This window comes from Tamandua tetradactyla, chromosome 11, assembly GCF_023851605.1.
Source record: "Tamandua tetradactyla isolate mTamTet1 chromosome 11, mTamTet1.pri, whole genome shotgun sequence".
NCBI classification, from domain to species: domain Eukaryota; kingdom Metazoa; phylum Chordata; class Mammalia; order Pilosa; family Myrmecophagidae; genus Tamandua; species Tamandua tetradactyla.
Window position 1 is genome coordinate 51,474,885 of NC_135337.1, and position 21,941 is coordinate 51,496,825.

At 35.7% G+C, this 21,941-nt stretch overlaps 2 protein-coding genes across 5 annotated transcripts in view; one reads left to right on the forward strand and one right to left on the reverse strand.

Moving 5' to 3' along the window:
• Positions 1–295: 295 nt before the first annotated feature.
• FPGT (fucose-1-phosphate guanylyltransferase) lies at positions 296–20,417 on the reverse strand. 2 transcript variants are annotated; one of them, XM_077120620.1, is made up of 4 exons: positions 20,255–20,417; positions 18,428–18,595; positions 17,184–17,276; positions 296–3,057 (listed from the first exon to the last, which is right to left on the reverse strand). In XM_077120620.1, exons 1-4 carry the CDS (start codon positions 20,334–20,336, stop codon positions 1,601–1,603), a joined length of 1,800 nt encoding a protein of 599 aa, XP_076976735.1. In that variant the 5' UTR covers positions 20,337–20,417; the 3' UTR covers positions 296–1,600. The 2 variants fall into 2 exon arrangements, with proteins under 2 accessions (XP_076976735.1, XP_076976736.1); XM_077120621.1 differs by having other exon boundaries at positions 1,963–2,240.
• Positions 20,394–21,941, forward strand: part of LRRIQ3 (leucine rich repeats and IQ motif containing 3) — a 178,130-nt gene continuing 176,582 nt past the window's right edge. Inside the window, exon 1 of one of the 3 annotated variants that reach the window (XM_077120619.1) lies at positions 20,394–20,654. The gene's annotated coding sequence lies outside the window, so the exon portion shown is untranslated. The remainder of the gene's footprint in view (positions 20,655–21,941) is intronic. The other 2 variants (XM_077120616.1, XM_077120618.1) reach the window with 2 other exon arrangements.

The following is a 21,941-nucleotide window of genomic DNA, read 5'->3' on the forward strand; positions in this document are numbered from 1 at the left end:
TATTTCAACATTTTGCTTTGTTGTTCCTTTCTACGTATATGCGAGAATGATAAGTGCTAAAAGCCTCTAGGTAAATACATCTAAGAGATCTTTAGTAAATTTATCAACATTCCAACTAACATAGAAAGCACTTTGTCATATTTTATTGGGAGTGGTTTTCTTTCTTAACCAATCATAAAAGAATTGTGCATTTCATATTTGATGATCATTAGGTGAAATAAAGTATCAAACATTTAATGAATGATGAACACATGCCATCCTCTGAAAATTCTTCAAATAAGTTATCAATACATGGTAAACAACAACTACCATATCTTTTTATTTTCTTTTTGGAAAGAAATCAGAAAAAATACATAAATTGAGAGGCAATTTTCTTATGACATGTTGATCTACAAATAAAAGCAGCACAGACCAGTTCTTATTTCAATTTATTCCTGTTTAATATAAAACACAAAACCGACAAATCCTGTCTCAATTAATTATTGGATTTTGATAGTAAGCCATTTCCCATATGTGCCTACACCAAAGTACAAGCACATAACTTGGGAGTCTAGCCAATTTTTATTTTCCTGAAGCTGTCTGCATCCATGTGTTATTTAAGTCTATTTGTCTCTCTTCTTCCTGCTACCTACTGTTGGCCAATTATTGGTATGCAATATCATCACCAGGACTTGTGAAGAGAATATGGAAAGCAAAACCTGTCCATCTGGCAATTTAAGTTTGGTTAAAGGGATTATAGGAGAGGATGAGGGTAATGGCCAAAACAGGAGAGGATAAAAGAAATGGCCAAAATGAATTATAAGATTGTTAGTGAATCTCAACTATCCCTAACATCTTCCCCATGAGACTTGTGGAACTCTGTATGTGTATCTGTGGGTATTTTCCTATGGAATGGAACTTTATGGGAAATTTATAAGATATACAAACAGATTTTCAAGGCTATAAGCATAAAATAACACTAATCCTTTTCTTTCTCTTTCGCTCTTTTTTTTTTTTTTTTGTACATGGTCTAGGAATCAAACCTGGGTCTCTTGCATGGAAAGAGATCATTTTATCAATGAACCACCCCATGCACCTTTCATTTCATTTTGATAAGACTGATAGATAATGAGAGATAGATTTTTATTGTCAATTCAGAGCCGGTTATAGTTACTTATCTATTAAACACTGATTTAATCTGAGTTTGTCAGCTATATATCTTTTTCCATAAAATTATTTCTACTGTACACCTACAGTACACTGAAGCCCCTATAAAATGTCAACTTTATCAGTTCATCTAAATATTATTACATTTGATGAAAGAAGTGCAAATCAACACTTAGAACTTTACTGAAACTAAGGTCCAAAAGAAGATGGAAAAATCTAAAGGAATCTTCAGCAAATTAAAGTATGCCTTCTCTGACTTATACCTTTGAAATATTAATTCTTTCATGGAAAAATAGTTTATCTGTATTTAGGGGTTAATTTTAGGTTACAATAACAATTTTCATATAATTTTCATTAGTTCACTTCAGAGAAACAAGTCAAAAAAAAACCAAAAAGGAAAAGTTTACAGAAAACTTCCATTGGCAAACTTGTTCAAATAAAAAGTTCACAATATTTAAGAAGTCTGTAAATCAGTTTGCTTTTCCCGTAAACTAATTTCCAGAAAAATTTTCTCTCTATAAGTGATCATGTCTTCTACATCTTTGTAGATAAGCATTTCTTCAATGGACAATAGCTGATAGCTATTCAGGTTGAATGATGACTTGTTCTTTATAGCATTTAACATTTTTAGGGATGTTGTAATTGAATCACTCAAAGAAGAGCAAACTGGGAAAATGCGAGCAGTCCACAAACTCAAATATGTCTTCTTTCCAGAAAACAGTTCCTCTGTAACTTTAAGATTCCAAAAATCTAAACATGACAGGAAACAGACTCCAAAGAACTGAAGTAACTTTATATCTGACAATTTTCTAACATTCTTTTTTAAGTTGTCATGTACTCCAAATGCCATGGTTGAATACTGTAAATGTCCATTCATCTTTAAGCTTAAGGAAGACAGAAAAGAATTTGAGGGCAGGATAGCTTTTGTTATGATATAAGAACCACTGATAATGCAGTTTTCCCCAACTGAAACATCAGGCCCCAATCTGGAATATTCAACAACTGAGCCAGGTGCCACAGAACATCTTGAATCCAGTATACTTTGAATGACACAGGGCATTTTACCAAAGCATTCTGGCATTGCTGGAGAGATGCTAAAAGCTATGGACTGTAAGCCAAGTTCTGATTTCAAATTGCTATCTGAAGACAAATGAAACAAATACTCTTTAGTTGTTCCAATGTGATAAAATTTGGAGTTATTAAGAACAATAACATTTAGTGACGTTCCTTTAAGAAGATGAAATATCCTCTGCCTCATATCTACTAACTCTGACTCTTCTTTAGTGACATTTGATGTGTTTCTGGTATACTCCACTGTTGCTCCAGGTCCCAAAGCTTGCAGAAAGTCTCCATATGCATCTATTTCACAATTTAGTGTGCCTATCTTTTCATAAAAATCAAGTAACTTTTTTGCTGATTTATAATCTATGTAAAATAGGCTATCTGTGTAGACATACTCAGTGCCTAATTTAAGAGAGGGAATGTCACCTCTAGCAAAATCCTGTTCAAAAAAATTTCCAGCTCTATACACAGCATCAAACAGATGCATATTTTCTATACTGGGCTTATGAAGGAAACGATGGCAACATCTATATTCAAGATCTCTAAATTCTGGATAATTAAAAGGTTCTAAGACAAATACTCCATGTGTGGTGCCTACAGTCAAACTAGAAGGATGAGCTAAAGCAGTAAAGCCAGGTTTGTCAAATCTGATAACCTCAGATTTTCCAACACTATAAAGTTCAATATCATCTGCACAGGTAATCAGAATCCCAGGATTCATATGTCGGGGGAAGTCAATATACATGGCTAATTTTAATTCCAACATCTGATAAATGGGGTTACCAAGAGGTAAAGCAGTGAAAATTTTTCCCAGAGCACTTGCATTTGGAAGGCGTTGACTGTAGCCACCTATAAAATTAAACAAACAAAATAAACACTTTAAAATATATTATTGTTTATTAGATTTTAAAAACCCAGTGGCATTAATTACAATTTAAAATATCTCTAAAGATATTTAATATTTACAGTGTATTACTATAACTTGAGATAAAAATAAATTATAGACAAGTTCAAAAAGCAATTTTCCTGTAGCCATTTGATATAATACAGTTTAAAGATTTTAGATTAAGAAAGAGTATCTAATATACTATAGAGCCTATGAATTGTTTCAAGTCAAATGTATAACTAGTAAAAAGGACCATGGGCTAAAACATAGTCTAGTATCTGCACTTTAAGCAGTGGTTTGCATCATATTTGACACCAGGAATATACTTCATAGGAAAAAGAATAGTTGCAAATGATACACCAATTCCAAATTATGATTATATATTAAACAGTAATTTCTAGATGCAGTATCCTTCCTGAAATTATTGCATACACTTAAAGGAAATATAAACATACATTTAACAGTTTTAAAATTTATACTTGTTTCTAATTTAGAAAGATATTCTTTCTCTAAAATGAGTCACGTAACTTCTTGATTTCCTGAAAAGTGTTTTCCTAAGTGCATTAATTATATTACATCGTTTTTGTATAAGTAATTACAGCGAGAGAGAACATTACGTAGGAGAAAGAGTCAAACAAAAATGGGTTCAGTGATGTCATCAACATGGCAGCTGTGTCAGTCTGAAACTGTTGTATAGCTCAGAAAAGCCACGTTCTTTAATCCTAATACAACATTTTTGGGTGGGATCATTTTGATTAAGTTGTTTCCATGGAAATGCAACCCACTCAACTGTGGGTGGGACCTTCTGTACAGGTGGTTTTCATGGAAATGTGTCTCCACTCATTCAAGGTAGGGTCGCTTACCGGAGTCCTTTAAAAGGGAACCATTTTGGAAAAAGCTTTAGAGCCCACAGAGCCAAAAACCTTTGTAGAGGAAGAAAAAAATGCCTCCAGGGAAGCTGTTTGAAACAATAAGCCCCAAACCCCAGCAGATGCCAGCCACATGACTTGCCAGCTGACAGAGGTATTACAGACCTATCGGCCTTTCTTGAAGCAGGGTATTTTTCCTCGGATGCCTTAGTTTGGACATTTTTATAGCCTATATTAGTTTGCTAAGCTGCTGGAATGAAATATACCAGAAATGGAGAGGCTTTTAAAAAGGGAATTTAATAAGTTACAAGCTTACAGTTCTAAGGCCATAAACATGTACCAACTAAGATATCCAGAGAAAGATGTTGGCTCAAAGAAGGGTGCTTTCTTCAAAGAAGGGAAGTCATGTGGCTGGCATCTGATGGTCCCTGTTCTTGCTTCCATTATTTCCGGCTGCTGATGCCAGTGGTTTCCTTTTTAAGTATCTGTAAGCATTTATTTACCTGCTCCAGGACAAAACTCTGGGTTTCATCTCTTAGCTTGGCATCTGCTGGGGCCAAAGATTTCTTCTCTTCAGATTCTGGATATTTCTGTGAGTCCTTGCTTAGCACCTGGGCTATTTCTGTTTCGATCTCCAAATGTCTACACAGGCCCTGAGCTTTCTCCAAAATGTTTTCTCTTCTAAAGGACTCCAGTTAACTAATCTACACCCACCTTAAATGGGTGGGGTCACATCATTACCTAATGAAAAGGTCACATTCACAACTGCACATGCCACATATTTGTGTAGATAATCTAATCAAGAGTTTTCACCCTACAATACTGAATCAGGATTAAAAGAAAGGGCTGCCCCCACAAGATTGGATCAGGATTAAAACATGGCTTTTCTGAGGTACCAAATACTTTCAAACTGGCACATAACCTTAGAATTATAAACTTGCAATTTAATAAATCCCTTTTTAAAAATCCATTCCATTTCTGAATATACTGCATTCTGACATCTTTAACAAACTAGTACAGATTCTGATACTCAGAGTGGGGTGCAGCTGCAGTTTGCAGATGCCAAACACGTTGAAGTAACTTTTTAAAATGGATAAGGAAAAGATTCTGGAATAATTGTGAGAAGCTTGACAGAAAAGGCTTAGAACACTTTGAAGAGAAGCATTTCTCTTTGTAGATATGTGCACTTTGGTGGATATGTGGACTCTAAAGATACCTCTGATAAGGCCTAAGACAAAAATGATGCATGTGTTATTGCAAACTGGAGGGAGGTTGATCCCTGTTTTAAAGTGGCAAAGAATATGGCAAAATTGACTACTGGTTTTGGACAGAAGGCAGATTTTAAAAGCCATGAGCTGAGATACTTAACTGAGAAGGTTTCCAAACTAAATGTGGAAAATGCAGCCTGACTTCTCCTTGCAACTTGTAGAGAAATGTGACAGGAAAGAGATAAGGTGAGAACTGAACTCTCGGGTACAAAGAAACCAGAAATAGATGGTCAGGAAAATTCTGGGCTTCCAGAAAGTGAGACACCAGAGCGTAGTGTCCCACATGAGGATTGAACCAAACATGGAACCAGTCAGCCATTTCAGAAAAATCCAGGTTGGAAAGGGAGTTAACCAGGAAGAATCTGTGGAAAGTCCTACTGTCTGATGGTCATGATCCTTGCACACAACATAGAAAACCAACAAGAGTGTTGAGTGATCTGTATAAATGGAACCACTGCCAGTCCAGACTAATAGGGAGAGAAAAGTAACAAACTGAAGGAAGAATACTTCAAAGGCAGAAGCATGGAAGCTAATGTCTGAAGTGAAAAAATCTTGTACCAGGAGAATGGACCCATCCATGCACGTGAAGAGAGTGAGTTTGCCCAAAAGGCAGAGGTGGGCCTACCGCCTTGATGTTCTGGAGGAAACATGCTGCCCCTGGCCTTGGAGAGGAGGAAATGCATAAACTAGGGATTGTGGGGAGCCTGACTTGCCACCACATTGTTCTGGAGGGGTTGAGAATGTGCCCCAGATAAGGCAGAGAGCCTGGGTGCTGCCCCAATTTTTGGAGAGGGTGGAGCCAAGATAAAGGCAGTCTCCCCCAGCAAGCCCCAGTCTCACAATGCTTACTGCACCATCTGGAGAGAGAAGGGCTGCTGCACAGGCCCTTGGAAAGAGTAGGACTGCTGCTTTCTAAAGCTTTGAGTATAAATGACTCTCAGACTTTAAAATCTAATGGAGTTTGCTCTGCAGGTTTTCAGAATTGTTTGGGTCAGGTGACCTCTCTGTTCCTTCCAGTTTCTCCCTATTGAAAAGGGAGCATTTATCCTATGACTGTCCCTCCTTTGTATGTTAGCAGCAGACAACTTGTTCTGAGTTTTATATGTCAAGAGTCAGAGAAGAATTTTGTCTTAGGACAGACCTTGCCTGTAGCTGACTTTGATGAGATTCTGTACTATTTCTGACTTTGTATTGTATTTGTATTGTTACTAAATAGTTCAAGACTTTGTGATGTTGTAATGGAATGAATGCATTTTGTATATGGAAAGAAATGTCTTTCTCTTGGGATCCAGAGGGTGAAATGTGCTGGTTTAAAACTGTTATGTACAACCAGAAGGGCCATGTTCTTTAACCCTAATTCAGTATTTTTGAGTGGTATTTTTTGATTACGTTGTTTCCAGGGAGCTGTGACCTACCCAACTATCGGTAGAACCTCTTGATTAGATGGTTTCCATGTAGATCTGTCTTATCCATTCAAGATGGGATCACTTACTAGAGTCCTTTAAAAGGGAACCATTTTGGAAAAAGCTTTAGCACCCACACAGCCAGAACCTTTGGGGATGAAGAAAGAAAATGCCCCCAAGGAAGCTGTTTGAAATAATAAAGTTCAAAACCCCAACAGATGCAAGCCAAGTGCCTTCCCAGATGACAGAAGTGTTCCAGACCCATCAGCCTTTCTTGAATAGGTTGCCTATTCAAGATCTGGATGCCTTAGTTTGGACATTTTTTCTAGCCTTAGACCTGTAAACTTGCAACATAATAAATTCCCTTTTAAAAGCCACTCCATTTCTGGTATATAGCATTCCAGCAGTTTTAGACATTCTTTGGAAAAGTCGCTCCTCAGAAACAACCAATGAAAGGACAAATCCTACTTGCTTGGAACCTTGGATGACAACAGAGATTAGAGGGCTCCACAAATGCTGAATCAAAGAAAAGAAAAAGAAAAATACACCAAAAAATAAAAAAAAGGAGGTTGGAGAACTATGACCCAAGCATGCCAGTCTGGACCCCTCCTCCTTACTCAGTACCGCACAGCTTAAGAGTCCTACAGAAGCAGCACAGCCTGCTATAGATGCAGATCATAGAGCCATTCTGAAGAGACTCAGGGGGGAACACAAAGCAGCTGGCATGTGCTTGTATACAAAAGGGCCCTGAGAAAATAAAAGAGACATCAGCAAAACTGCTGACAAGATGTGCACACATTCAAATCAATATCTGATTGCTGGATGATCAAAACAAAAAACCCCACCTTTTTAAACTCTAAACTCATCTGGTTCCCCGTGGAAGAAACTAACGGAGAAGTAACTGAAGGCAGAAAAGTCTTAGAAAAAAAAATGTGTGTTTGTGAGGAGGACTGAACTATTGTAAGGCAGGATGGGACCCAGACCTGAAAAGTGTAATGAAAAGAGGGAGAGAAGTAATACAAATCACAAGAGCAGGGGAGAAAATTCTGCACAAAAATAATCAGAATAGATCAGGATTCCCAGAGAATACAAAGAGGAACGAAAACTTTCTTATGGAAGTGAAACAATTACATATAAAATGGCAATCTTAAAAGTTGTACCACATGTCAAAGGCAAGAATAAGGTGCAGCAGACATGAGAAAATCTGAACAAATAAACACAGGGTGCTTTAGGTCCAGTATAAGGTGGACCAAGTGTCAAAGAAGAGCCCTAATGCATAGCCAATCTACAGTAAAACTCTAAGCAAGAGGGCAAAACTGATCTTCAGAGTTAGCACATTAAAATAATCCAGATGCCCTGACATCAGCGAAAAATCAAAGCTATAGTAAGACACAGGAAGACATGGCTCAGTCAAGGGAACAAATTAAAACTTTAGAGAAGATACAGAATTTGGAACAACTAATTAAAGAAGTAAGTTTAAAAAAGCCCCTATCCAATTCAAGGAGATGAAGGAAAATACAGAAAGAAAGAAACTAATGGTGAATATAGAGCTAAAGGATATTAAGAAGAGAATGAGTGAGCAAAAAGAAATACAAAGTTTAAAAAGAAACACAGAAATTATGGGATAAAAGGCATAATAATGGAGATTAAAAATTTATTAAAAATTTATGGTGGCTCAGTGGCAGAATTCTTGCCTGCCATGCCAGAGACCCGGGTTCAAGTCCCAGAACCTGCCCATGCCAAAAAAAAAAAAATATATATATATATATATATATATATATATATGTGTGTGTATACATATATATTAGAGGCATACAACAAGAGATATGAACAAGTAAAAGAAAGAATCAGTGAACTAGAAGATGAAATAATCAAAATCATAGTTAGAAGAACAGATAGAGAAAAGAAAAGAACATTGAGCAGTGTCTATAGTACTTGAGTGGTAGCCTGAAGCATAACAACGTATGCATTACGGGAGGCTCAGGAGAAGAAGAGAAAAGGGGCAGAAAAATATTTGAGCAAATAATGAGAAAGAATTTCCCACTTTTATGCTAAATACCAAAGATAAAGGGATAATTCTGAAAGCAACAACAGAAAAGTGATTAATCACATACAAGTGATCCTCAATTATATAAATTCCAATTTTTCATCAGAAACCATGAAGGCGAGAAGGCAGTGGTATGAAATATTTAAAGTACTAAAAGAGGAAAACTGCCAACCACAAATTCTGTCTGGCAAAACTATTCTTCAAAAATGAGGGAGAGTTTAAAGCATTCATGGATAAATAGAAAAGGAATGAGTTTATCACCAAAGACCTGCATTACAAGAATTGCTAAAAGGAGTTCTCCAAGTTGAAAGGAAAAAACAGGAGAGTGGTTCTTGGAGCAGTGTGAAGAACTGAAGTACTTCAGTAAAGGTAAACAAGTGTGGAAATGCAAAATTCAATAGTCCTGCATCCTCAGTATATAACTCTACTCTTTTATTTCTGCAAGAATTAGAATACAAGGTGGGGGCATGTTGGAGTTCTCTATATGGGGTTTGTATTATTTTGCCACTGTCTTGTAAGCTTGAAAGTATTGCAAAATAAAGCATTTTAAAATGAAAAAAAAAGTTAGAATACAATTAAATAAGAAATAGTCATACTTTCTGAAAAAGGATCGCAAAATATTAACAGGTAATATGTGACAAAAACAACATTAAGAAGAGAAACAGAGGGATATGAGAGCAGAGAATGTGAATGCTATGGTAGTTAACTTGGTATCTTTTCAAATTATTTGATATAGACTTAGATTGTGTAATATAAACTCCAGAGTAAAGACAAAGAATAGATTTAAAACATATACCAAAATGAAAATAAGAAAAGAAGATCACATACAACACAAAATATAAAATATACAAAAAAGAGGCTGAGATAAAGGAAAAAGACAAAAAAATAAGATATAAGACATACAAAAACCAAAAGGACAAAATGGCTGAACTACTGCTTTAAGAATAATAATAATTAATGTTAATGGACTAAATTCCCCAGTCAATTATATTTGTTTATAAGAGACTCACCTTAGACCCAAAGACACAAATAGGTTGAAAGTGAAAGGATGGCAAAAATAGCCCATGCAAATGCTAACCAAAAAAGAAATGTGGTAGCTATACGAATATTGGACAAAACATATTTTAAAAGCTGTTATATGAGACAAAGAAGGTCACTATATGTTAATAAAGGGGGCAATCCAACATGAAGAAATAAAAATCTTAAATATTTATGCACCCAAACAGTGCCCCAAAATTCATGAAGCAAACACTTGCTAAACAGAGGGGAGAATAATTACCTCTACACTAATGGTTGGAGACTTCCATATACCACTTTCATCAAAAGACAGAACATCTACACTGAAGATCAATAAGGAAGGAGAGAACTTGAATAACAGGATAAATGAACTAGAAGTAAACAAATGAGAATAGAACACTGCATCCCAAAACAGCAGGCTACCCATTCTTCTCAAGTATACATGGATCATTTTCCAGGACAGATCATTTGTTGGGTCACAAAATAAGTCTTCAATATATTCAAAAATACTAAAATCAAACAATGTATATTCTCCAACAACAACAGAATGAACCTACAAATAAGTGGAAGAAAGGGAAAATTCACAAATATGTGGAAAAACTTTTAAACAACCAATGGGTTAAAGAGGAAATCATAAGTGAAATTAAGAAATATTTTGAGGCAAATGAAAATGAAAATGAAAAAACAACAAACAAAAGCTTATGGGATGCAGTGAAGGCAGTGCTGAGAGGGAAATTTATAGTTCTAAATACTTACATTAAAAAAATGAAAGACTTCAAATTAGAAACCTAACCTTAAAAATGGAAGAACTAGAAAAAGAACAAACTAAATTCAAAGCGGAAGGAAGGAAATAACAAAGATCAGAGTGGAGATAAATGAAATAGAAAACAAAAAAAAAAACTATAACAGAATCAATAAAACTATAAAATGATGGTTAGGTTCATACATTAACTTGGCCAGGTAATGGTGCCCAGTTGTCTAGTCAAGCAAGCACTTGCCTACTGCTACTGCAATGACATTTTGTGGACTTAAATCCTCAGTAAGTTGATTACATCTCCGGCCAATTACATCTACAACCAACTAAGGGGAGCATCTTCTACAGTAAGAGGCATTTTCATCATTTTTCAGCAGTTAGAAGAGAAAATTTTCATCTCTACTTCAGCCAGCAGCCTCTCCAGGGGAATTCATTGAAAACCTTCATCATAGTTGCCAGCTTGGAGCCTGCCCTATAGAATCTGGACTTGTGCATTCCCACAGTTGCATGAGACAATTTCATAAAATCTCATATTTACTGATATGCTCCTGGTTTTGTTTCCCTAGAGAACCCTAGCATAATTGGTTCTTTGAAAAGATCAATAAAACTGACAAACCTTTAATCAGATTTACAAATAAAAAAAGAGAATACAAATAAAGAAAAATCAGAAAATGGCAAGGGGGACATTACTACCGAACATGCCCAAATAAAAAAGACTATAGGACTATATAATAAAAGACTGTATATTAGATAACTTAGGTGAAACTGACAAATATTTAGAAATACACAAATACCTATATTGACTCAAGAAGAAAAAGATCTCAACAAATCAATTACTAGTAAAAAGATGATCAGTAACCAAAACCTCCCAACAAAGAAAGCTCAGAATCAAATGGCCTAAAAGGAGAATTCTATGAAACATTCCAAGAATTAACTCTATTTCTGCTCAAATTCTTCCAAAAGTTGAAGGGGGAGAATACTCCCTAACTCAGTCTATGAGGCTGACATCACCCTCATACCACAGTCAGGTAAAGATATCGCAAAAAAAGAAAACTACAGATCAATGTCTTTTATGAATATACATGCAAAAATCCTCAACAAAATATTAGCAAACTCAAAGCCCCCTTGGGGGAATGGTGAGAAAGGAGGAGAATTCTTGATATTCTCACAAGCAGTGGAAACAACCAAAGCAATAGGCTGAGACCCCAATTTTGGGGTCTGTTCATATGAAACTTAACCCCACAAAGGATAGGCTAAGCCTACTTAAAATTAGGCCTAAAAGTCACCCCAAAGAAAACCTCTTTTGTTGCTCAGATGTGGCCTCTCTCTCTCTCTCAGCCAACAGGACAAGCAAACTCACTGCCCTCCCACTCTCTACATGGGACATGACTCTCATGGGTGTGGACCTTCCTGGCAACATGGGACAGAAATCCTAGAATAAGTTGGGACTCATAACCAAGGAATTGAATGAAAACCTTCTTGACCAAAAGGCGGAAGAGAGAAATGAGACAAAATAAAGTGTCAATGGCTGAGAGATTCCAAACAGAGTCGAGAGGTTATCCTGGAGGATATTCTAATGCATTAAATAGTATCACCTTTTTAGTTAAGGTGTAACAGAGAGGCTGGAGGGAACTGTGTTCCAGTAGTCATGTTTCTTGAAAATGATTGTATAATGATATAGCTTTCACAATGTGACTATGTGATTGTGAAAACCTTGTGTCTGATGCTTCTTTTATCTACCTTATGGACAGATGAGTAAAACATATGGATTAAAAATAAATAATAGGGGGAACAAATTTTAAAATAAATTTAGTAGATTGAAATGCTAGTGATCAATGAAAGGGAGGGGTAAGGGGTATGGTATGTATGAATATTTTTTTCTGTTTTTTTATTTCTTTTTCTGAATTGATGCAAATGTTCTAAGAAATGATCGTGACGATGAATTTACAAGTATGTGTGAAAAAAAGAATGTTCATATTGTATGTTGATTGGTTTTATTAACAAAAGTAAAAAAAAATATTAAAAAAAATAGCAAACCCAATCCAACAGCATATTGAAAGAATTATATACCATAATTAAGTGGGATTTATCCCTGGTATGCACAGTTAGGTCAACATAAGAAAATCAATTAATGTAATACACCATATTAATAAAATGAAGGACAAAAATCTTGTGATCATTTCAATGATGCAGGAAAAGCATTTGACAAAATACAGCACCTTTTCTTGAGAAAAACATTTAGAACACTAGGAATAGAATGAAACATCCTTAACATGATAAAGGGCATATATGATAAAGGGCACACAGCTAATATCCTGCTTAATGGTGAAAGACTGAAACTTTTTCCACTAAGATCAGGAAGAAGAAAAGAATGCCCACTGCCACCATAACTATCCAACATTGTGCTGGATGTTTCTGCCAGAGCGAATAAGTAAGAAAAAGAAATAAAAGTCATGCAAATTAGAAATGAAGAAGTAAAATTATCCCTATTCACAGATGATGTGATACTATACATACAGAAAATCCCAAAAAATCAGCAACAAAGCTCCTAGAGCTAATAAATGAATTGAGAAAAGTAGCTGGGAACAAGATCAACACCCAAAAATCAATAGCGTTTCTTTACACAAGCAATAAACTATCAGAAGAAATCAAGAAAAAAATTCCATTTATCATGGCAACTAAATGAATCAAAATATCTAGGTATGTATCTAATGAAGGATCTAAAGGACTTATATACAGAAAATTATAAATTTTGCTAAAAGAAATCAAAGAACACATAAATAAATGGAAGGACATCCCATGCTTATGAATTAGAAGAATAAATATTGTTAAGATGTCACTATTACTCAAAGCAATTTATACATTCAATGCAATGCTAATCAAAATTCCAACAACCTACTTCACAGAAATGGAAAAGTCAATCATCAAATTTAAATGGAGGGGAAATGGACCCTGAATAGATAAAGCCACCTTGAAAAAGAGGAATCAAGTTGGAAGAGTCACACTCCCAATCTTATTACAAAGCCATAGTAATCAAAACAGCATGGTACTAGCAAAAGGACAGACATAGACTCATGGATTAAAATTGAGAGCTTTGAAATAAACTCTTATATATAGGCACTGATTTTTGACAAGGGAAAGAATTTCCTGAATTAGGAAAGAACAGTCTCTTCAACAAATGGTGCTGGGAAAACTGAATCTTCATTTTTTTAAGAAAGAAGGAGGACTCCTACCTCACACCTTATATAAAAATCACTCATAATGGACCAAAGATCTCAATATAAGAACTAGAACTATCAAACTCCTAGAAGAAAATGTAGGGAAGCATCTTCAGGACCTTGCTTTAGGCAATAGTTTCTTAGACTTCATACTCAAATCATCAGTAACAAACAGGACTGTGGTAGTTTGGAGCTGTTATATACCCCCCAAAAGCCATGTTCTTTCAATTCATTCTTGTGTGGGTACAGACCTATTGTGGGTGGGACCTTTTAGGTCAGGTTATTTGAATTGAGAGGTGACCCAGCCCATTCAAGGTGGTTCCTTTACTGGAGATCTTTGTGAGAAAATAAAACAGAGGAAAGGCCCCAGAGGAGCAGAAAGAAAGCCAGTGGAACCAGAAGCCAGGAGAAAAGGACAAGCAGACACTGCCATGTGCTTTCCCATGTGACAGAGGAACCCTGGATGCAAGCATCCTTTCCTCAGATTAAGATTAAGGTATCTTCCTCTTGATACCTTAATTTTAGACATTTTCAAACTCTAAATTTGTAAACTAATAAATCCCATTGAAAAAGCCAACCCATTTCTGGTATACTGGATTCCAGCAATACGGACCTCATCAAAATTAAAAACTTTCATGCATGAAAGGACTTAATCATGAATGTGAAAAGGACAATCTACTGAATGGGAGAAAATATTTGTAAATCACATATCCAATAGGGGTTTAAGCTCCAGAATATATAAAGAATCCTACAACTCAAAAATAAATATACAAACAACCCAATTTTTATATTGGCAAAAGACCTGAATAAACATTTTTCCAAAGAGGATATACAAATGGTTAAAAAGCACATAGGAAGATGCTTAACATCCTTAGCTACTAGAGAAAATGCAAATCAAAATCACAATGAGATACCATTTCATACCCATTAGAATGACTATTAAAACTGAAAATTATAAAGTGGCAAAGAATGTGGAGACTTAGGAACACTCATTCACTATTGGTGAAAATGTAAAATGGTGCAGCTGCTATGGAAGACAGTTTGTCAGTTCCTCAGAAAGTCATGTATAGAATTATTGTATGATCTAGCAATCTCACTTGTAGGTTTATACCCCCAAATTTTAAAAGCAGGGACTCAAATGTATATTTCTGCACCAATATTCATAGTGCATCATTTTCAACTGTCAAAAGATGGAAGCAACCCAAGTTTCCATAAACTAATAAATGGTTAAATAATATGTGTTATATACATATAATAGAATATTATCCAGCTGCAAAAAGGAATGAGGTTCAGATACATTCGACAACACTGATTAACCTTCAAAAGACATTATTTTGAATGAAATTAAACACAAACAAAAGAACAAGTATCATATGATCCCACTGATATGAAATAATTACAACAAGCAAAGTTATAGAGTTAGAATCTAAAATATAGGTTTACCAGAGGCCAGGATGTGGGTAGGGAATAGGGCATTAATCCTTAAATTGCACAGAGTATCTATTGGGTTGACAGAGAGTTTAGGTAATGGATGATGGTGATTATGCTAGGGTGAAGATATTATGTACCCCAGAAAAGCCATGTCCTTTAATCCTCATTCAGTATTGCCGGGTGGGATCTTTCTGATTGTTTCCATGGAGATGTGTTCCACCCAACTGTGGGTGGTAACTTTTGATTAGATGGTTTCCATGGAGATGTGTCTACACCCATTCAAGGTGCGGTTGGTTACTGGAGTCCTTTAAGATGCAACCATTTTTGGAAAAGGCTAGAGAGCCACCAGATGGACAGAGCCAACAGAATGGACAGAGGCCCAAGGAAGCCACTGAGGAAGTTGGAAAGAAAGCTAGCAGATAATCACCATGTTCCTTTCCAGCTGATAGAGAAACCCTGAATATCATCAGCCTTCTTGAACCTAGATATCTTTCCCTGGATGCCTTAATTTGGACATTTTTATAGCCGTACCTTAATTTGGACATTTTCACAGCCTTAGAACTATAAACTTGCAACTTAACAAATTCCCCTTTTTAAAAGTTGTTCCATTTTTGGTATACTGCACTCCAGCAGCTTTTACAAACTAAAACAGTGATGGTAGCACAACATTATGAATGTACTTAACAGCACTAAACTATATGTATAAATGTAGTTAGAAGGAGAACTTTTAGGGTGTACATATGTTACTAGAATAAAAATTAAATAAAATATGGAGCAAAACATAGGACTGTACAACACAGTGAACCCTACTGCAAATGATGGACTTAAGTTAATAGAACAATTATACAAACATTCTTTTATGAATTGTAAGAAATATACCACACAAATGCAAGGTGTTAATAGTAGGGTAGTATATGGGAACCCTGCATATTATGCACAATTTTTCTGTAAACACACAACTTCTCTAATTTAAAAAAAAGGGGAGGTGATTCAAACCATTGCACCAATTTGTAATTATCTTCAAATAAGTTACTTATCCACTAGTCAAAACTGCCAAATCGGCAAATGTAGAATAATACTTATCATGTTTTATGAGATCAATAATACTGTACATTGTTCAACAATGAAAGCTAATAATACCTTCTTTATTTTTCCCTCTTCTAAAGATTAGTCAATAGCAAATTTTATCATAAGAATTATCTATTTCCAATTGCAAATTTTCTGATGTTCAATTTAATTTTTACTAAATGGGTAATGACACAACTTCTTTTTGGATAATCTATATATTTTAATTATTTTAGTTAGTCTTAAACTCTTAACTTGGACACTGTGACATCATCTTTACAAATCATTTAGTTATAAATCATAAAATTTGGAAAGTGCTGTGGAAGCCATGTAGATGGTGGTTCTTTAGGATCTCTTCCTGGACTGCTGCCAGTCCATGACAAATTTTTCATGAGTCCTCACCACATAGAAAAAAATTAAAAATATTTTCTTAGAACAAAATTTTCATACAATTAAATTTATTTAATTTAAAAGACCATCCTTTATTCTGAGATTTTGTCTTCTATTTTTTTTTGTTGTTGTTATTCTTTTGTCGTTTTCCTTTTCATGTACTTACTTGTCAACTCCATGTTTCATTTCTGCCTTTCTATTTTTATTTCTTTTAAAGACTGTACTTTTGACCAACCATAATCAGACAAAAAATGTAAAACAGAAGGTAGCAAAAGTCTTGCAATCCCAGAGCTTTATCAGAGTCTCACTGCTAGTTAGAATACCCTCTAAAGCATGACAGAGAAATGGTAATATTTTAATAAGTTCTGCCATAGGAAAATAATTTTCTATACACATATCAAAAGTAATTTCCATGAAAAGTTGATGGTGGATATGATAATTTTAAGGATACTTAAATTGTGTGAACAATATATTATGTTGCTTACAATATAAAAAATATCAAAGCAAGAACAGTATGAAATATTTGCTTCCAAAGTAGGACAACTTCAAAGAATAAAGAAAAAAAGTTCCTAAAATCTCAGATGAAGTAATTAAAAGGAAATGCATATTAGTGAAGTATAACTTTACCAGAGTGAATTAATAGGATGGTAAAAGAACTCCATTTGTCTCTATACAGCTTTTCCAAACACTGAAGAGCACAAAGTGTTGATCCTCCATTTCCTTAAAAAGAAAGTTAAAAAGCACAATTTACTTCATAGAAACCTATTAAAGCTTTACAATTACAGTAAATTTATGTTTTATAACATTTAGGGACATGACTTTTAGCTAATGTTAACTGGGTAGAAAAACAGAAGAGGTACTGGTAAAATAATCAAATTAAATATACATCTCATAGCAAACAAAGAACCAAAACATTTAGCAGTAAAACCCAGAGATCAGCCCTTAGTAATAAATGATGAGTAATGTTTTCCTGAAAATAGTGATAATATTAATAAATGATAAATCAGACAATTTCAACACTAGAAGACTGCAAATATAATCATTCACATGGAGTAACGAATCACAAAACCCATTCTCTCATCTGACATAATTAAACATGCAGGTCAGATAACTTTTCTAAAAAGATTTTTAGAACTTGGTTGCCTAAGATACATCATAAACTACCATTTACTAGTTATCTAGGGCAAGTTATTGAACCTTCTTTGCCTCAGTTTCACTTCCATGCAATGGTTATAATAATAGTACTATTCTCATACAGATGTGAGGATTAAAACAATGTTGCATAATTAGAATAATGTCAATATCAAATATAGACACCACATTTCCTAGATGAAGAAATGAAGGGGTTTCAGTTTTAAGCAACACATGGAAAATGGTCCTCACAGAAAATAAGCATAGATTTTATTTGTAATGGCTGATCAACGGGTAAAGTTGGCATAAACTGGGTTTTCCCAGAAATATTCTCTGATACTTAAGCTTAAGACCATGCTCTTTGGCATACTGCATCACAGTTTGCTCTCTTCAGGTAAATTTCTGAAGAAAAAAATCCTGGAGGGTGGGGAGTGGGGAACTGGTGGTTAAAAGCCCTATGAGAAGCTCCAAAGGAATATTCACGAAATGTCATTAAAACTAATAAAACTTTCTTTTAAATAACATTATGGAAGCTTTTTCAGTAAGTCACAATAAGTTAGAACAGTTGTTATCCCCTTTATCTCTCTAAAAAAAGTCAATTTACATTAAAACTTAAAAGTACCCAGATGCCCTGGGTGGACAGATAATACAACTTATTAACTACATGTCACAGAAGGGCTCTCTTCAACAATTATTCTGCCCAGAACCTATTGTTATAAGCCTGACTATAAATTACATACCAATTTTGGCTCCAACAGGATCAACGAAAACATGATATTGAACTCCAAGGGGTAATGCCTTTCTTTTCAGCTTTTCTGACAGCTGCTGCTTATAGGCAAGTTCCTGTTTTTCATCAGCAGCTGTTATTACAACAATATCCCAAAATTCTCCAGCTGCCACAGGTCTGCCTATTTGGAAGCAAAGAAATTATAAACATATTCTCTAGAAATTACAGGCTTGCCAGTTTGGAAAAAAGGAAATACAAAGATAACATTTATTGGAATCTTTATGGATTTATCTACTACTTTTGAGAATGAGGAAATAATTAGTGTTAAGCATGATTCAAAATAGTTCTCAAAGGATTGCCTACAAGTTCTATTTTTTTTTCTCTCTTTTAGATTTCTTGCTCCTTTCAGGGTCTAAAATCCCATTTACAAATTCTAAAAGGTATGTTTGTTCATTAAGAGGAGTATTTTTGAGTTGCTAAAGATAATCTCAACTTTTAAATAAGAAGGGGAGATAAAGGAATAAATCAATCAATCTCCACCTTTGAAAATTAATTTTCATGTACCTGGCCAACTTAGTGTTTGCTCGTTAAGAAAGATTCAACCCAAGGATTCAAGCCTTCAGTGTTGCTGAGTCCTATCTTCTCTGTTATGCTCCTCTTTCTCTTTAAATAACATATATACATAGAAGCAATAAATTTCAAAGTACATCGCAACAATTAGTGGTAGGACAGATTTCAGAGTTCGGTATGGTTTACAATTCTACAATTTTAGGTTTTTATTTCTAACTGCTCTAAGATACTGGAGGCTAAAAGAAGTGTATACTGAGCACTCATACTCATTTGTTAAACCCTACCTTCTCTGTGTATCTCTACCATATCTCTGATCTTTGTCCCATTCTTTAGGGGTACTTGGGCTATGCCCATTCTAACTTTTTCATGTTGGAAACGGCTGGGTATTTTTTTTTTGTTACCTTTTTTTGAGCCATGCAAGTTAACAAAAGACTATTAAATTGTGACATAAAAGTCTGAATTAAAAAATATCCCAACTCCCTAATGAGCTCATTATAAGATACTGCACTTCTAGCGTAGAGTGGAAGACTTCTGTTAATTGATAAATCACATGAGTAAAAGTTTTCATCATTTAACAAACAGGATTTGGATCTAGAATCCAAGGGTTTTGAACATTTTACCACTATCCAAGTATTATTCCCTCCATTTTAAAAAACAATCATTGCATTAGCGATACAAACAAATTTTATTCGAGCTGAATAGTGAATGGCAGGGGGTATGGCATTTTTAGACACGTTGATAGCAAACTTCCCCTTGTTTATTTTTCAGTCTCATAATCCCTGTCTCCTCCCACACTTTCCTTTTCCCCCCACTCTTCCCCACCTCCATCCCAACCACATTTACATTACAGAACAAACTGGTAAAGCCGCTGGGGTATGGAGGCTAAAATTAGATCTACTTGTAGAGGTCAACATACTATGCTTTATTTAAAACAACCTTCGTTAATGACCTAACTAATGCATGATCTGGATTTGCAGTTCCACTATGCAGGTGAATGTGTTCTTTTTTTTTCCTTCCTTTCTCTTTCCTGAGTTTATTCTGACATCTGTATTACCAGGAATACAATTAAAGAAAGAAAGCAAAAAATATAACATAAACAAGGGACAGTGATAGAAGGAAAAGAAAAAACTACCCAAAACCTCAAGAGCTACTTTTGGGCCAGCGTCTTTAGCCCGCAGATGAGAAACAGGAAGTGACAGTCCAGCATATCTCCGGGCAGTTATGTACCCTCCCTCTCCATAATCCCGCAGAGATCTGGTTCCTTTGGTACCTCTTAGCTCTGAAAACTTTCGTAATTTCCGGTGCGTGTCTTCTCGCAGAGCTACATCTGGAGGGACCCTTTCGGCTGCCATAGCCCACCTTCCCGAGGCCCGTGGAAGGTTTCCCCGGGTACCCGCCTCGCGGCACAGGACGCATGCGCCCTGCAGTGTAACCAATCGCTCTATCCGGCCACCCTTCTCTCCCGCCCCTTCCGTGCGTCACTCACATAGCCACGCCCCTCAGTGCTGAGGCCTGCCCTAGGAAAGCCATGGGATGAGCGTAGCGTCTCTCCCGGTTTCCCTAGCAACGGCCTCAAAAGCTGACAACCAGCCATCTAGAGATTTGTCTAATTGCGCCGGGTCTGGGTCGCTTGTTTCCGACTCAGAAGGCCTTGCAGCCCGGTTGACCCGGTGAGTAGTTTCAGGCTGGGAGATTAAATTGTTAGAATCGACCTGCTAAGGAGAAGACGGTAAACGACAACCTGACTTCAAACTTCCTATCAAAAGGCGATCTGTTCTCTCCAATTGGTAGCTTGTTTCAGCTACTAGCAGTTTCCTAGTTGATTTCCCCCAGGATCATTGGAGCCATCTGCCCCCAGTCCCTGTCGAGATACCCGTCTAAATATTTGAAATCTGTTTTCTCTTCGTGAACCTTAGACTTGTGATTTCTTTGCCTTTGTGTACCGCTCAATTTTTAATCCGATTCATAGGCTTCACCATCTCAGCCTTCAAGATGTCGCTTTTGGAAGATGTACGAAATTATGAGTCTGCAACCAATTGTAGTATTTGGTTGCCTCTTTGTCACCCTTTTGTATGTGCAGAGTATACTAGAACTTTCAATAACATCTTTGGGAATGTCACCCTTATAAACACACTTATTAAGGTGTGCTTTTGGTAGATATGTCTATATTTCTCACGCTGAGCATCAAGTTTATAATGAGCTTTGCAGATTCATCTCTTCTTTGCACGTAGGGTAGCCATGGATTAGTGAGAATAGTGACTTAGGGCTTCACAGTTAATACATGGTAAAGAGATTTAAGCAAGATATGTGATCCTAAACTCAGAACTCATTCTACCACTCCATAGAGTTTGGTTTATTTAAGAAGCTTTTCTTCATTCAAGTCTTCATTGGGACTATAAGCATTCAATGCTCTACAAGCTCCTGTCATAAATTTACCTAGTTTTTTTCTTTTAAAGAATTAACACTGGTCTTTATGTATAGAGAATTCTGTATGCACGGAGAAAACATTTGGGTGAAAAGTCATCTCAAAAGCATATTCTTTCATGTTCTTATTTACGACTTTCCTTTTTCTTTTTTTTTTTTTAGAAAATGACATTGCTATTGAAGAGAAAATGCAGAAAATTTAAGTGAGGTCAGAATAAGCAAAAGGGAAAGTAGGGAGAGAGAAGGTCAGAGAGGTAATAGAAGGCCATAGTAAGGATTTTGGTTTTTACTCTGAGTAAAACAAAGCCATTTCAGGGTTTTGATGTAATTTACTTTACGTTTAAAAGGATCAAATAACCATAGCGGGAAGTAGGGCAAGGATAGGCACAGGGAGACTTCTTTGGAGGATACTGCAGTTATACAGGTGAGGGCTGGTTAAGGCTTGGCCCTGTACGGTAACTATGGAGATGGTGAAAAGTTAGTCAGATTTAGAATATATTTTGAAGATACAACCAATAAAATGTATGGATGGA

What these genes read in the sequence shown, in the direction of transcription:
- FPGT (XM_077120620.1), bottom strand. Translation starts at nt 20,336, where the DNA reads ATGGCAGCCGAAAGGGTCCCTCCAGATGTAGCTCTGCGAGAAGACACG. An exon ending in AAAGTTTTCAGAGCTAAGAG is followed by an intron (nt 18,596 to 20,254) that starts GTACCAAAGGAA and finishes GCTTCCAAATAG; the next exon opens with GCAGACCTGTGGCAGCTGGA. An exon ending in TCCTGTTGGAGCCAAAATTG is followed by an intron (nt 17,277 to 18,427) that starts GTATGTAATTTA and finishes TTTCTTTTTAAG; the next exon opens with GAAATGGAGGATCAACACTT.